The sequence below is a fragment of the Amaranthus tricolor genome, chromosome 9 (genome assembly GCF_026212465.1).
Source record: "Amaranthus tricolor cultivar Red isolate AtriRed21 chromosome 9, ASM2621246v1, whole genome shotgun sequence".
Lineage (NCBI taxonomy): Eukaryota > Viridiplantae > Streptophyta > Magnoliopsida > Caryophyllales > Amaranthaceae > Amaranthus > Amaranthus tricolor.
In genome coordinates this window covers 1,996,421-2,011,384 of record NC_080055.1, presented here as the reverse complement: position 1 = coordinate 2,011,384, position 14,964 = coordinate 1,996,421, and the positions used below count along the sequence as shown (strand labels likewise).

The 14,964-nt window shown below is 32.0% G+C and overlaps 1 protein-coding gene across 1 annotated transcript; it reads left to right on the top strand.

Moving 5' to 3' along the window:
• The first annotated feature begins 1,052 nt into the window (after positions 1 to 1,052).
• Positions 1,053 to 13,878, top strand: LOC130823752 (PI-PLC X domain-containing protein At5g67130-like). Its single transcript, XM_057688492.1, has 8 exons — positions 1,053 to 1,391; positions 1,553 to 1,675; positions 1,761 to 1,901; positions 11,212 to 11,310; positions 11,400 to 11,703; positions 11,826 to 12,049; positions 12,172 to 12,258; positions 12,588 to 13,878. Exons 1-8 carry the CDS (start codon positions 1,287 to 1,289, stop codon positions 12,771 to 12,773), a joined length of 1,269 nt encoding a protein of 422 aa, XP_057544475.1. The 5' UTR covers positions 1,053 to 1,286; the 3' UTR covers positions 12,774 to 13,878.
• The last annotated feature ends 1,086 nt before the right edge of the window (positions 13,879 to 14,964 follow it).

Below are 14,964 nucleotides of genomic sequence, written 5' to 3'. Positions count from 1 at the left end.
CTCATTCTACCATGACTCAACAGGCCTGAGGGGCAAATTGTATGTGTTGGAATAATCCCTTAGTTCCCAGACCCTAAAAGAGGAGAAACTTCAGTCACCACCATGAACTAAAGGCCAGACGAAATAACCAGGATCCCCTTAGAGGTCCCAGCTCCCTGGGAAGGACAACTTAGCTTACTGTAGGACCAAAAGCCCCCTGTAGGACCAAACTTACTCCTCATTTGAGTTTCAGGATGAAAGGACTCACAGAAACGACAGGGTCATGTCATAAGGACCCTGATAGAGAATGAAAAACCTAAATACCTACAGGATGGTTACAGCGGAAACGATGAGGTGTCAGAAGACAACTACAGTTATGCGCAGAAAAGCTGTCAATACTTGTATAAGGTAAGGCACCACACCTACCTCGTACCCTACCCATATAGGTGTACTAAAAGACAAGGGGGGGGGGACCATGATGTAAGAACCAACAAACCATCAAATGCCACGTAGACTTGCGGAATATTCTATTTCCCTTTCTACTGATCCTAAGAAAGTTTCTATTAAGGTAAAAGCCTAAACTACAATTAGGGTTTTGGGGAGACCTCTCCTAAGGCCCATCACTATATATATACGATGCCATGCATCACCAAAGGTAAGACAACTTTGACACTGAATACTAAGCATTCTTCTCCAGAAAAAAGATAGCTCTGAATCTCTAAAAGCTTTATCAGTAATTCTTTCATAACCCCTACTGACTTAATCATAGGAGAAGGACCTCCGAAGGGCCCCTCTCCGGCCCTCGTTTGCTATCTTGTGTAGGAATACAGAGTGAATCGACCGGAAAAGCAACTCAAACCTCCCTAGTAGTTCATAATCATTATGAACCCTAAAAGACATTTTCTTCAACTCCGTTGAGAGTGTTGAATGTTCTCTTCTCACTGGAACAATATCAATTCAATCATTAAATCTTTAAACATTTGCATTCTTTTGACACACTCTCTAAATATTGACAAAGTATGAACCTGCCAATATTGAATATATATTGGTCTAGAAACAACGACTTATTACGTGCTACTTTTTGATTGTGTATTGCTCCTTACAAATTTAAATATACTCATGCCATTTATACCAAGTCATAAATACTCCGGCATATTTCTTTAACATATTCTTGTATACTTAATTCTACAACACAACAATTCTCTGGTTCGAAATTTCCTCCACAACCCAACAACTACTTATTTTGCCATCATCTTCTTTATCTCTCTCTCTTAATTGTTACGTTACTCCATTTTTAATCTCAAGAAATGAAAGCTTGGAGTCCCAATCATCATCGTCATTACGTTCTTTTCTTCCAGATTCTTCTCTTGCTTGTTACACCCTCTTTCTTCCAATCTTGTTCTAGTCTCAAGGTAACAATTAATATTAATTTTATAATTTTTCACCTTTTTTGCTCTTCATTGTTCTTTAATCAGCTGATTTAGCTTTTATTTGTTGATTAAATAGTAGGATTGGATTATTACTTGTTAAATCACTTTTCAAAATTTGTCTCTGTTTTGAAAAATGGAAATAGATCGGAGAAACTTGTTCGAAAGATAGCGATTGTGATTCGGGGCTCCGATGCGAAACTTGTGGTGCAAATGGAAATACTCGACCTAGATGTTCTCGGACTCAACCGATTAATCCTACTTCTAAGGTTCGTTAATAGAGAATAAATGAATTAGATTTGATTTCGATTGTTGAGGAAAATTTTTCAAAATTTGAATTGTAAAAATATTTAGGTGAAGGGGCTGGCGTTTAACAAATACTCATGGTTAACGAGTCACAATGCTTATGCAATGTCGGGTAGCACAAAGTCAGCTACCGGTTCATTTCTTTTGGCTCCGACCAATCAAGAAGACTCCGTAACTTCTCAGCTTCGGGTACGCCTCTCTTTCTCGTTTTACAATGTTTACGTCTAAGTTTGCTACTTTTTTTATGTGATGACGAAATTACTTAGTATAGAGACGCATAGGATGATTATAGGACAATAGTCAATAGGGTATTTTTTTTTGTCCTCATGGATTATTTATTGTCAATCTTAGGTAAATTAAATTTTAAAAAATTTAAATGTAAAATACTTAATTGATTTAAAAAAGATAAAGATGGAGGAAATAGTGGAGAATATATCAGAAGTAACTTTTACTATTTTTCTCGCAAATAGTAGATAATGAACCTTAACTTTTTATAAAAATAAAGTAAGATATTTAAAAAATAAAAAGTTAGCACTCTCATCATTTCCTAACAAAGTTTTTACGTTGAATATACACGGAAATTAAAAAAAATAAAATATTTTAAATACTGAATATATTATTATTCAATTATAAAGTTGATGGAAAAAAAAGATCATTAAGCATTAAAAAAAATTTTAAAAGAATGTTTGTGGAAAATATGGAAACCACAACTAATAAAAATATTTTTATAAAGTTAATCGAAAACATATGGAGAACATAAGAAATATAAAAATGTTAAAATAAAGTTAGTGGAAAATATATACGGATCATAAACATTATAAAAATATTAAAATGAGGATGTATAAGGTCATTTTTATCCAAAATTTATAATATAAATAGAAAGATTTTTTTTAGGAATAACAAATGAACACTTCAAAATAACAAATGAAAACTTATTTAAAAAATAAAGAGTGTATAAAATTATCTATTAAATCATTAAGGGACCGTTTGGTTCGCACAAGGGAATCGGAATGGAATGAGGAAAGGGAATGAAGGAGAAAGGAATGGATTCCTCTAATTTAGCCTAGTCGTTTGGCTGTGTTTAGGAAACGGAATGAATTGCTCATTGATTCCCTTTGTGACTGTTTGGTTCAAGTTAAGGAATCAAATTATGAGTTTTTAAATTCTTTTATATTTTGCCCAAAAATAACTAGTTATTATATGATAAACTTGAAAAACTTATTTTTAAAAGAAATATCATTAACCTGTATCATCTTTTCCTGTAATATGAAAAAAAAAAACATAACTCTCAATAATATCTTTCTAGCTCCATTGATTACAAATCCAAATAATCACTTGTTTCTAGATCAAAATTCATACCAAAAATGTTCTTGTAAGACCCAAGTCTTTCTCAATAGTCCTTTCTAGATAAAGTTTATGCCAAAAGTAGTAGTTTGTGAACAAACACCTAATTCAAAATCATACATGAAACCACAACATAAGATCTAAGCATTACCATTTATAATTCCTCCAAGAAAACTCTTAACATAAACACTTTTCAAAGCGTCAAGAGACTTTGAAAATATCATGAGTTTGTTTGGTTGTGCGGTTAGAATGTTAGCCACTTCAAAAACTTGATTAGGAGTGACACCTTCTAAATTGAAAGAGAGTAGTTCCTGTAGCACTTGCTCAGTCTTTTCAACTATTTTTTGCTCTCTTTCATTCGCATGCTGTTTACGATCATCAGTGCGTGCCATCACATTTGCCATAGTGGAAAGATGAACATTCATGTCTTTCATGAATGCTTGTAAGCTAGCCAATTCATTAGAACTTCCAGCACCACCATTTCCTCTCTTACTTCTTATAGAAGTTTTTTCAGTCTGCATCTTTTTTGCAGGAGGAGAAGTAACAGTTTGAGTGACATTACCACTAGCAGCAACTCCCTCATCATCACTTGAATCAAGTGTAACCTGTGGAGGGGCAACATTTTGCAAATTGTTGATTGCTTCAACAAAATCTTTAGTTGGTTTTCCATTAGCATAATCCTTGCCATAAACATTCATGAGTTCATGAAAGTGCGGAAATAAAACTCCATACAAGTTTTTGCAATTCGGATGATTCTGAAAAACAAAAAAATGCTCAAAATGATCAAATATACAACATCATCAAACTATCTCAAACATAATTAAAATGACCTTATAAAGGTTATCATACCTTGCAGAACTCGTCATAAACAACCCAGTCCACAGAAACCATTTTTTTTCATCATCCCTAACGAATCCACTTGTATTTAACATTTGAGAAATAGCCCTAAACTTGGCTTCAAGTGTCTTAATTCGAGAATCAATGTGTGGCATAGCCTTCAAACTACAACCAGGAAGAGACTTACCTATGACCTCCTCTAAGCGAACCATGTAGCCGCTTCTGAATCCATTATCACACCTCCAGTGAGGATCAACAGCCAGCTCTGACAATGCTTCTACAAGAACTTTATCTTCTTGAGCAGTCTAAAATCGTTTGTTTTTTCCCCGTCCATCTGCACTTGCACTACTTTCATCCATCCTCTATAACATTTGAACCATATTAATCATAGTAAAAACAAAATTACATGTATATAAATTAACCAAGAAATATTCAATACAAGTAAACAAAGAAAATTATTATAAGTCCAATACAACATCCATGACTTAATATAAAAAAAAAAAAAGCAAGATTGAAATAAACATAAAAGTCTCAAGTTCAAATATAAGAAACAATTTTTTTTTAATAAAAAAGAATAACATCACAAAGTAAGTCTGCGGTGTCTAGCCCTCCAATCATTGAACATATTTTGGGCCATTGTATTTCGAAAATTCGTCCATGGATCGGTTACAGCAATGGAGGTGTCTTATAATTGAAAACAAGAAGAATCAAATGGAAGAAGAGGAGGTGTCTTACAAAGCTATGGATGGCGGCACGCAAGGAAGAGAGGAGTGATCTGCTGCTGGGACTTGTGTAATGGAGGAGCCGTGAAGAAGAGAGGTGAACTTGAGGGAGAGAGAGCCGTGAAGGGAGAGAGTTGGGACTGGTTTTAGGGTTTGAGTGAGAAATAGGAATGGAAAAGTCTTGGGGAGGGTGGGGAATGAGGGTGGGCTAATTTTAGGTAAACTCAAAAATAAAAAAGGGGAAAGGGAATGATAGAAAGTGGCAAACAAACAACAACAAAGAGAATTGGGTCTGTTCATTCCCTTTCTCTTTAATTATTACACCCAACCAAACAATCCCTAATGTCTTTATCAATTGAATTAGTCTGACATCTTAACGAATTTAAATATCTTATTTTGCCTATTTTTTTTAAGGGTGAATGTTATTATTGATTTTTTCTTAAAATAATAACCATTGTTTTCATTATACATAGTCAAAACCAAATTCAAATGAATTTTCTTAAGATGTTCGTCAATGAGAATATAATAAAGTAACTTAAAATATAACTTAGAAAACATCATTAATTTTGATTTATATGAATATATTACTTACTCTATTCTCTAATGTTTTTCCTATTTGGAATATTACACCTTGAGTAGAGATGTATTTGATTAATGTTTTTGGACGGAACATATTTAGAAGATATATATATATATATATATATATATATATATATATATATATATATATATATATATATATATATATATATATATATATATATATATATATATATATATGTATGTAAGATCTCGTTAGATTCGTCTTGATGTATACTTTTTCATTATATATTTTTTATATTTTTTATTATGCATATTTAGATATATTGAGGATTAAAATTTTCTTTGAAAACTATGCAAAAAGTAAACGAGAAAAAAAAAATTCATGGAGTAAATATTAATTGTATTACCTAATATGAATGTAACATTTAATTTGTTGTGAAATTTAATATATTATTTTAATTCTATATTTTGTCTTATATATATTTTTTTAAATGATATGATTCTCATCAATAAATGCCCCTTTTTTCCTTTATAAAAACCCTTTAAAACATTGTTTGAGAGTTGAGATTATTTTTTATTTTATAACGATAATCTGCACAATTTTAAGGGTTCAATATAATCAATATAAAAATTTTCTTAAAATGAATTACAATATAATTTAACAATAAATTAAGTGCACCTATAAATTTAAAATTGTAATATGTTTATTAAGATTGTATCTAGAAACACATTTTATTTTAAATTGTAGATTTTAATTTGAATATTACAAATAAAAAATCTGAGAATAATAACATTTAAAAAGTTGTAAAAATGTTAAATAGAAGCATTAAGTAAAAAATGTTATGGCCTCAATTTTTATTGTTCTTTGTCTAATATTATGAGCAATTTGGAAAATTCTTCATTGTTAAAATCATAGGTCCTCATTTGATGTAATGAATAATTTAATCACTAATTATTTCTATATGTGAAATATATATCGTTTTCTTAATATTAATAAATATAAAGTTACTCTTGACAACATTTTTCAAACCTAATTCAGCCCTCACCTACTGCTTAATTTGTGCATGGTGTTTCTATAACATCCAAAAACGTTCCAACTAATAAAGTTGGTTAAAGTTAATTTTAGAGAATAACAAAAAAAAAAAAAAAAAGTACTCCTGGTTGATAGTTATTTATAAATTAGCCAAACAATAAACATTCTTTATTACTCTTTTTATGAACACTACTATTTTTCTTATATTTCACCTTTATGATGGGGAATAACATTTGGCTAACACTATGAAACAAAAGAAATTAAAAAATATGAAAAGAAGGAAATGGTAGGATTCATAGAAATAATAAATGTTAGGATTATTGGTGACTTATATTCACCAAGGAAATAGTAATTAATTATTTTTATTTAGTGCAAGTAAAAAGAGTACTCACCACATTTTGGTGATGGATTTGTATGGGAAATTGAGAGATAATAGTACATGATAGTATTAATAGTGTAAATCTTTACATGTGAAGTTTAAGAGTGCATAAAATTAGTCCTTGAACTATGGTTATAAGCATGGAAGACCCTAATTATCATAGAAATGGAAAGTCAAGCCAGAAAGTGAAGACAGCAAACACTGCCCCATGCGCTTGATCAGGGACTCGACTTAGTAAGGAGGTCGAGCGGCCTTTAGCATGCTTCTGTGCGTACCTGCTGTTTGCTTGTCTGTTTGTACACTCTTGCTGCTCCTTTCTACTCCCTCTTCTCTTATAAAAACACACTTGTACGTAGAGCTGTTCAAAAGTGACCTGACCCAAACATCCGATCCGAAATCGAAAGTAAACCGATCCGAAAATGTATTTCTTTTTTAGGTTTATCGAACCGACATTACCCGAACCGGTTGACAACCAAAAATGGGAAAATTGAACCCGAGCTGTAACCGATTTTTCTAACCAACACATGACCGTTAACCGAGATTACCCGAACCTAATAATGATCGACCCCAGTCATATCCGACCCGAATCATGCTCAAAATCGAACTCGACCCGAACCTAATAATAAGTTCGTTTTTCGACTAATTTTCTAACAAAATATTCCCTTCATTTATGTTTGTTTTTCACTTTAAATTTTTTTAATTTTATAAGAGAGAAATTTAAATTTGATTTTTGAAGTATATATTCAAAATAAAATATATTTATGTGGGATTTTATAAATTTATCTTAATGCAAAAAATTTAAATATATTATTTTTACAATTTTTTAATTATATATATTTATGAGATATCGAGACTTAAAATTTACTTTAAAATACGTAAAAGAATAAAGTAGATAAAAAAAATAACGAATAGAGTATGATGTAATTTTAAAATGAAAGTAATTTTAACCAAATATTGGAAATCAAATCATGTAATAGCTGAGAGTTGAGAAGGAAATTGTCATTTCACGACAAAGGAATGCTATAAAGAAATGTTGTCCCTACCTACTCTAACATTGACTATTAAATTCATGCCACTTGTTAACGACTTAGGCTGCTTCGGTGAATGGTTTAATGACTAATGTCACTCGACATACTTTTGTCTTGTTTTCCTTTAACTACACGACTCTTGACATAATACATTGTTCTGTTTTCATTGTTATATTTGTATCGGCATAAAAATTAAAAAATGTGGACATATTATATAAATTATAATTATATCTTTTATTTTAATTTTTAATTAAAGATGAAAAAATGTTAATAAGGTAAATCGTAAGATAAAAATAGAAGTAAAGTATATATTTACATGACTGTTTTATTACTAAAAATAGAAGTATAGCAAGTAATATTAAAATATTAAATTATCAAAAATGAAAAAATGTAGCAAATATTATGAAACGGAAGAACTATCTATTACTCCCTTCTATTTACCTGATTTTTAGATGTTCAAATAAAAACACATGTGAAAGAAAAAGTATAATGTTTTTAATTTTTAATAAGAATAAAGTGGAATTAATAGGTATAAAGGTGTGAAAAAATTAAATTTAAAAAAGATAAATTAATAAAGTTAATATACCCAAAATAAAAATAAAACATATGAAGTGATATAATCAAATAAAAAAATGAGATATTTAAGATGAATAGAAGGGAGTATATCAATTTTGTGAATTGAAAATGCAATTTAATTTTGGAATGTTTAGAATATCACATTAGAAGGGTTTTGAATGCAAATTTTTATAAACAAATTATCTTTATCTTTAGTTGTTACACTTAGAGGGCTAAAACAAAAAGTCACACATAATTTCACAACTGTATGCTGTGACAAATAATTTCTCAACTGTACGCTTTGTATATCTGAGTTCTATTATTTTTATATCTAAATTTTCTACCAACTGCATTATTTTAATACTCAAGTACATTTATGTTTATTAGGATTACAATTCAATCCGAATCATACCCTAATCCGATTGGATTCGAGGAAAATAATCCGATTCGAGCCCGAAGAAAAAGTTATCCAATTCCGATTTTTACAATCCGAGTCCGAGTTAGAGAAGGACCGGAGTTGGACTTTATTAAAAATCCGACACTTCAACTCCGAATCCAACTCTGAATGAAATCCGACTTTGAATTGGACTTTTACCTCAATATTTTGTTTCCTTTAAAACTCTAGACGTAACTAATTCAAGCTCTCTCTCATACTAGCTATAATTAGAATAAATTTGGTATTTTGTTTAGATTAATCAACCAAAATACGACATATCAGATCAAGAGAAATAAAATACGACAAAAAATGTTAAATTGTGATAGTAGAACTACTGCTCTTGTTAAACTTGAATTCAAAATACATATTTTTTTTGTTAAATTCTATTTGAAAAAAATTGTTTTGTTAATTTTATATGCTTTTAAATCATTAGTGCAATATCACAACGATAAAGTTTGATAATAATCCGACTCCGAATCCGTCTCCGTTGGAGGTTCGAGAGTTCGAGTCGGGCAAACTTGAAGTATGCATAATCCGACTTTGAGCAGAGGGACACTGAAAAAAAAAAATCCGACTACTATCTACAGTAAAGTTGGAATATGTATAATCCGAGTCGTGACCCATGGCCATCTCTAATGTTTATGTATCAAAAATAGTTGAAGCCTTTATTATTGTTAGAGTATATAACATATTCTGGGGCCTCAACCATTAGCTTAAGCTTTTGGTTGAGTTGGTTCCTTGACATGGTATTAGAAGCCAACGTGAGAGGTCACAGGTTCGAATCTCAACCACCCCTCATTTAAAGTGGAATATTCAGCGCCTATGCGCATCCACACTTTTAGCCCAATGGGGTCTCGTGTGAGGGGGCGTATTAGAGTATATAACATATCTTGAGGCCTCAACCATTAGCTTAAGCTTTTGGTTGAGTTGGTTCCTTGACAATTATCGGGTTTATGTGATATGGTATGTTGTGCATGCTCAAAGCGTTTCATGTACACTTATAGTATAAATCATAGCATATATGATGGAACCAATTACAGATACATATGGAACTTAAATTATGCGTTTAGCCTCATCAGTGCTTGAAGGGCACTGAGTCTTGCTAAGGAATATAAATACTACATAGGTAATAAAACCTCGCTCAAAGTTATGCATGTTAAACTTTGTAAGAAACTTATCTAAATAATTCTCTTTACCAAGTCAAATCAATTTTGGATCTATCTTTATAGATTCTAATTTCTATATGTACTTTGCCTCTCAAAGATCTTTCATGGATAATTTATTTTTCGGTTGTTGCTTGATTGACTCAAGTATAACAACATTGTTTCGAGTTGAATCACATTTGAATAATTCTACCTCCCATTAAGGCTGTTTTGTACATTTTGGGGCTTATGTACCAATTTTTTTCTTATAAATCCTTACGATTTAAGGAAAAAATATTAAAATACTAGTACTATATGATATGATCTCTCAATTTATTAAACTAATAATATTTGACTCTTTATTACTTTGTTACTCTCGTGTAAAATAATATACATATATTTGTGATAATTAAAACAATAAATCAAATAAGTATAACACTGGATTTTTGGGGCCCTTATAATAATAAGGTCAGGTGTTGTAAAACGCTTTATACATGCTAATCAACGACCATGCCTTTCACTTACTAATATCAACTTATATTTAAATTTTAAATTTAAATCCTTGGGGTACCGTATGAATTTAAACAAACACCTCTAATACCGTATTAGAGTAACACCCTTAGGATTTTTGTCCAATTGAGCTGTTTGGGTCTTTTCAGTAGATTCCGTTTCCGTTCAATCTTTAAGCATTTTCAATACTTTTACGACATTTCCAGGAAACGAGAAGACTTAATCTACCAAATCTCCTGACTGCCAGGTTTTAATTATTTAAAATAATAATAATAATAATAATAATAATAATAATAATAATAATAATAATAATAATAATAATAATAAGCATCCTCTGCAACCTAACCCTTCAACAAGCAAACCGCTTCATGTGGAGTTATTCCAACTAAAAATCATTTAAGACCTTTCATTAACTATTTTGATGATTTGTGGGGAAAGAAATTTATATTTTCTAATGTCGGCAATTTCTAATCATAAATTATTGAACCCAGTGAATTGCATTGCATGACAAAAAAAAATTAGAAATTTCTTTTAACTTTTTGAAAAATTTTAAAACAGTTTGTCAAATAGTCATCACAGGTATGAGAATTATTCGGGTTGCATATCCATTTTTAGCCTAAAAGGCTCTCGAGTGAGGGTTGTGATAGCTAACAAAATCATCAGCTTAAACGTGTGATTGATAAGTTCCTTGACAACAAGATCAATTGCCAATTGTTATGGGAAGAACATGTGAAAATGTACGTGTTTAATACTTACTAAGGCCGAATTTTGAACCGTAAACAAAATGGTAAAACATGAGTAATATAACAGTTTGAAACTTGATTTTGTGCTTACATACGGACTGTTGAGTTATAGCACTTTCTGATCTGCATCTCTAGCAAACTATCCCAACCTCACCTATTTGAAACTTGATATCAAGTTTAAGGCACCACTAGAATAAAGGGTCTGATAAATTTTGCATTTCCTGTAGAATGGTGTCCGAGGGTTAATGCTGGACATGTATGACTTCCAAAACAACATTTGGCTGTGCCATTCATTTGGAGGCAAGTGCTTCAATTTCACAGCATTTGTAAGTTGTATAACGGCTATCGAACTGAATTCAATATGTCAGTGTTAAAACAGTTCAGATTGTTGATCGATCGTTACTTTATATAACAGCAACCAGCAATTAACGTGCTCAAGGAAATTGAAGCTTTTCTGCGAGGGAATCCGACAGAAATTGTTACAATCTTCATAGAGGATTATGTGACTTCACCAATGGGCCTCACCAAGGTCTTCAATGCAGCCGGACTCAACAAATATATGTTCCCTCTATCTCGGATGCCTACAAATGGAAGTGACTGGCCGACTGTGGATGATATGGTGCAGAAAAATCAACGATTGGTGGTATTCTCTTCTATGAAATCCAAGGAGGCGTCCGAAAAGATTGCCTTTCAATGGAAGTACGTTGTCGAAAACCAATGTGAGTTATCCTTCTCTGTTTTCTTCCCTGTGATGCAGGCTGAGGCTTAACCATAACATGATTTATTTTCCCTTTTGTTTCCGTAGAGTTTATATTTAACTATCAGTTTTGCTGAAACGCAGATGGCGATGAAGGGATGGTTGCCGGTTCATGCCCTAACCGTGGAGAATCACCACCCATGAACACGACGACAATTCCTCTGGTACTTGTAAATTACTTCCCAACAAATCCCAATTCATCACAAGCTTGTGCGGAAAACTCGGCTCCTTTGATCAACATGATAAATACCTGTGTTGAACAAGATGGAAAAAGATGGCCAAACTTCATTGCTGTTGACTATTACCAGGTAATCAGTTATGCAGCTTTTTTATAGGATCTTTTTGACAGATAGTTTGCCTACATAGACTGTAGATCTCCAATGCTTTGTAACTTATTTTTGTTGACCTTATTTTGTTCCGTTTGTTGTAGAGGAGTGATGGCGGTGGAGCTGCTGAGGCAGTTGATCAAGCCAATGGTCATCTCACTTGTGGATGTGACAGTATTGCCTATTGTAAGGTTTGTAATCTACTCTAGTCTTGCATTTTCAAACCTCATTTTCATAAGGTTGCATCATATTGCATCGTATCAATGTCATTGTAAAAGTTTTCAAATGTAACAAACTAGGAGTAATATTATCCACATTGTCATGGTGTAAAAAACGCATTTGAGGCCAGTTCAAACGAAATCTAATAATTTTGGCCGATATTAGCAATACGAGAACCGTATCACTGCGTCGTTACCGAAATTATGACCTAACGTATTTTTACAATATGATCACATGGAAATTTAGTTTTTGCTCATCTCACGAAATGTAGAAATATTAAGATGTTGGTTTTTTAATGCAGGATAATGGAACCTTTGGGTCATGTGACGTCCCAAAATTTGCACCTCCGCCTCCAGCAGCATTGTCATCAACAGAAGGTGGGGGTTCATCGACTCAATCAAATCACGCCCATACATATAACCACAAGGCTTTACAACGTTGGTTGTATGGTTCAATGCTTGCGTCGTTAACATTGTTAGTCTTGTAAGTTTTTGTCATCTGAGTATCGGTTGTATTCTTTTCGGCTTGCCTCAGTACAAACGATTGTTAATGAGGGTATTCTTCCCAATTTTCCTCACTCGTGTAAAATATGAATGGTATTCCGTACATGTTTTAAACTATTTTTAAATCTATTTCCAACTCATTTGCCCATCACTCGACATGCACTGATATCTTCAAGGAACGTACAAGTATAATAAATCAAACATACTTCTATTAACCTAATACCAAGTGATTTCCACTTAGATAGGATTTGAATATATGCAACATTACCTTTGATTGCAAATCTAATAATCTATATAAAAAATACCATCACAGATCTTTTGCAATCACTCGACATGCACTGGTTTTTTTTTTTTAGAAACATATAAGTATACATTTATTGCCCTAATACCACGTGATTTCTGGCTAGATAGAGTTGAAGGGTCGTATATGGGTAACATTACCTTTGATTGCAGATCAAATCAATGATCTAAAAGTACCATCATGGATATCTTTTGTACTAACCAATCCCAGGACTCGAGTGGTAATCCTTGTGGTTGTTGATCATGTTAGTTGTCTTTTGGTAGCAATAACGAATGACCTGTCATGGACCGTATATTGTATCCTTTCTCATAATAATAGGCCGTGCGAGAAATAAATAGCAAGATCATGACAATTGAGTAGTCCTCTCGTTCTTTCTCTCTTGATTTATAGAGTTCAAACCTTTGTTGCTGTTAACATCCAAAGGGCGTACAACAGTACAAGAAACAGGTTTTGTTAAAAGGGACTAGAATGATTTCCTTTTTATACTACTTCGTTCTAAAGATATCTTTCACCTTTTTATTAATACGAGTCTATTATTTTAGGTACATATTTATAAGAATCAAGTTTTGTATAGTTGGAGAGCAGGAACTGAGTTCGATTCTCACCTAACATTTTCCTTCTTCCGGAGTGCCTTTTAGTTAAAAAGAACAAGAACACATTATCTTTACAAATAAGAGATTTAACATGTCAAAAAAATAATTTTGCGAATTACAATATTAAAGCTTAGAATTTTTGCGAATTACAGCCTCAATATTTTTTTTTGGCAAACTACAGCTATAAAAGTATCAAAGTCTACAACATTCAGGCTAAATCACTGAATTTCAACGACTTCACATAAATTTCGAGCACTAAAATAGTCGAAATTATGTGATCAGGCGACTTTGATATTTTGACAGCTGTAATTTGCAAAAAATAAACATTAAGACTGTAATTCTTAAAAATCTTAAAATTTAAGCCTGTTATTTGCAAATTATTAAAAAAACATAATGTGAGAAGACAAATATTAAGTGCAACATTAATTTTCCAAACCAGTCAGATTTAATCCTCTAGGTTGCCCTTACTGAGGAACTTTCTATGATGAAGATCGGAAAGATTTTAATGATCAGTAAAACGGCCAAAGTTAACAAAGTACTATAATCTCCTAAGTCAATAAAAGGAGTAAGTGCTCAATTTGAGTGACTTCCTCTTTCTTGACATGAAATTATTCCAATTAAATACTCACTTCACAATGTTTTGCAGAAAACAAGCAACATCATTGAAACTAAGAGCTACCCCTTTCATCCAAAAAGTATATCAAATACTCCTATTGAGCTAGCCCAAGGCAAAAGCTAGAGAAAAATGGAAAATAACAAATATTGAGAAATAGGGTTGTAAAAGAAGAGAAGAGAAGAATTTCTTGTTGATATTCAAGAATAAACCCATATACAAAATTTTCTTGCCCATCCATGTGTTCACTAATCACCAATCAATTACGCCAATGACTCACACCTAAGCAGAGTTTGAGGTACGAATGTCTCACATAGTCATTTCCAATTAACCCAATATCAAATGTTATACGTGACTTCACATATGAATTAATTTAGAGATTCTACTATATAGTCTATTACTTTTCGAAACCAAAGAATTTAATCTTTGACCTCATCAAAGATGGACAAGCGAAAAATGTGAGGGTAAGACGGTTGACCGGTGCTAATAAAAGAGGATTGGAACTATAATGTTGCTTTGATGAAGTATAAAACATAATATCCTTTGGCTAAGTCGATTCGATGACACAGTATCATAGGCCAACGTGACGACATATCACATGTTCGAATCTCATCTACCCTTCATTTCAAAGCAGAGTATTTAGCGTCGTATATAGTAAAAGTATGTAC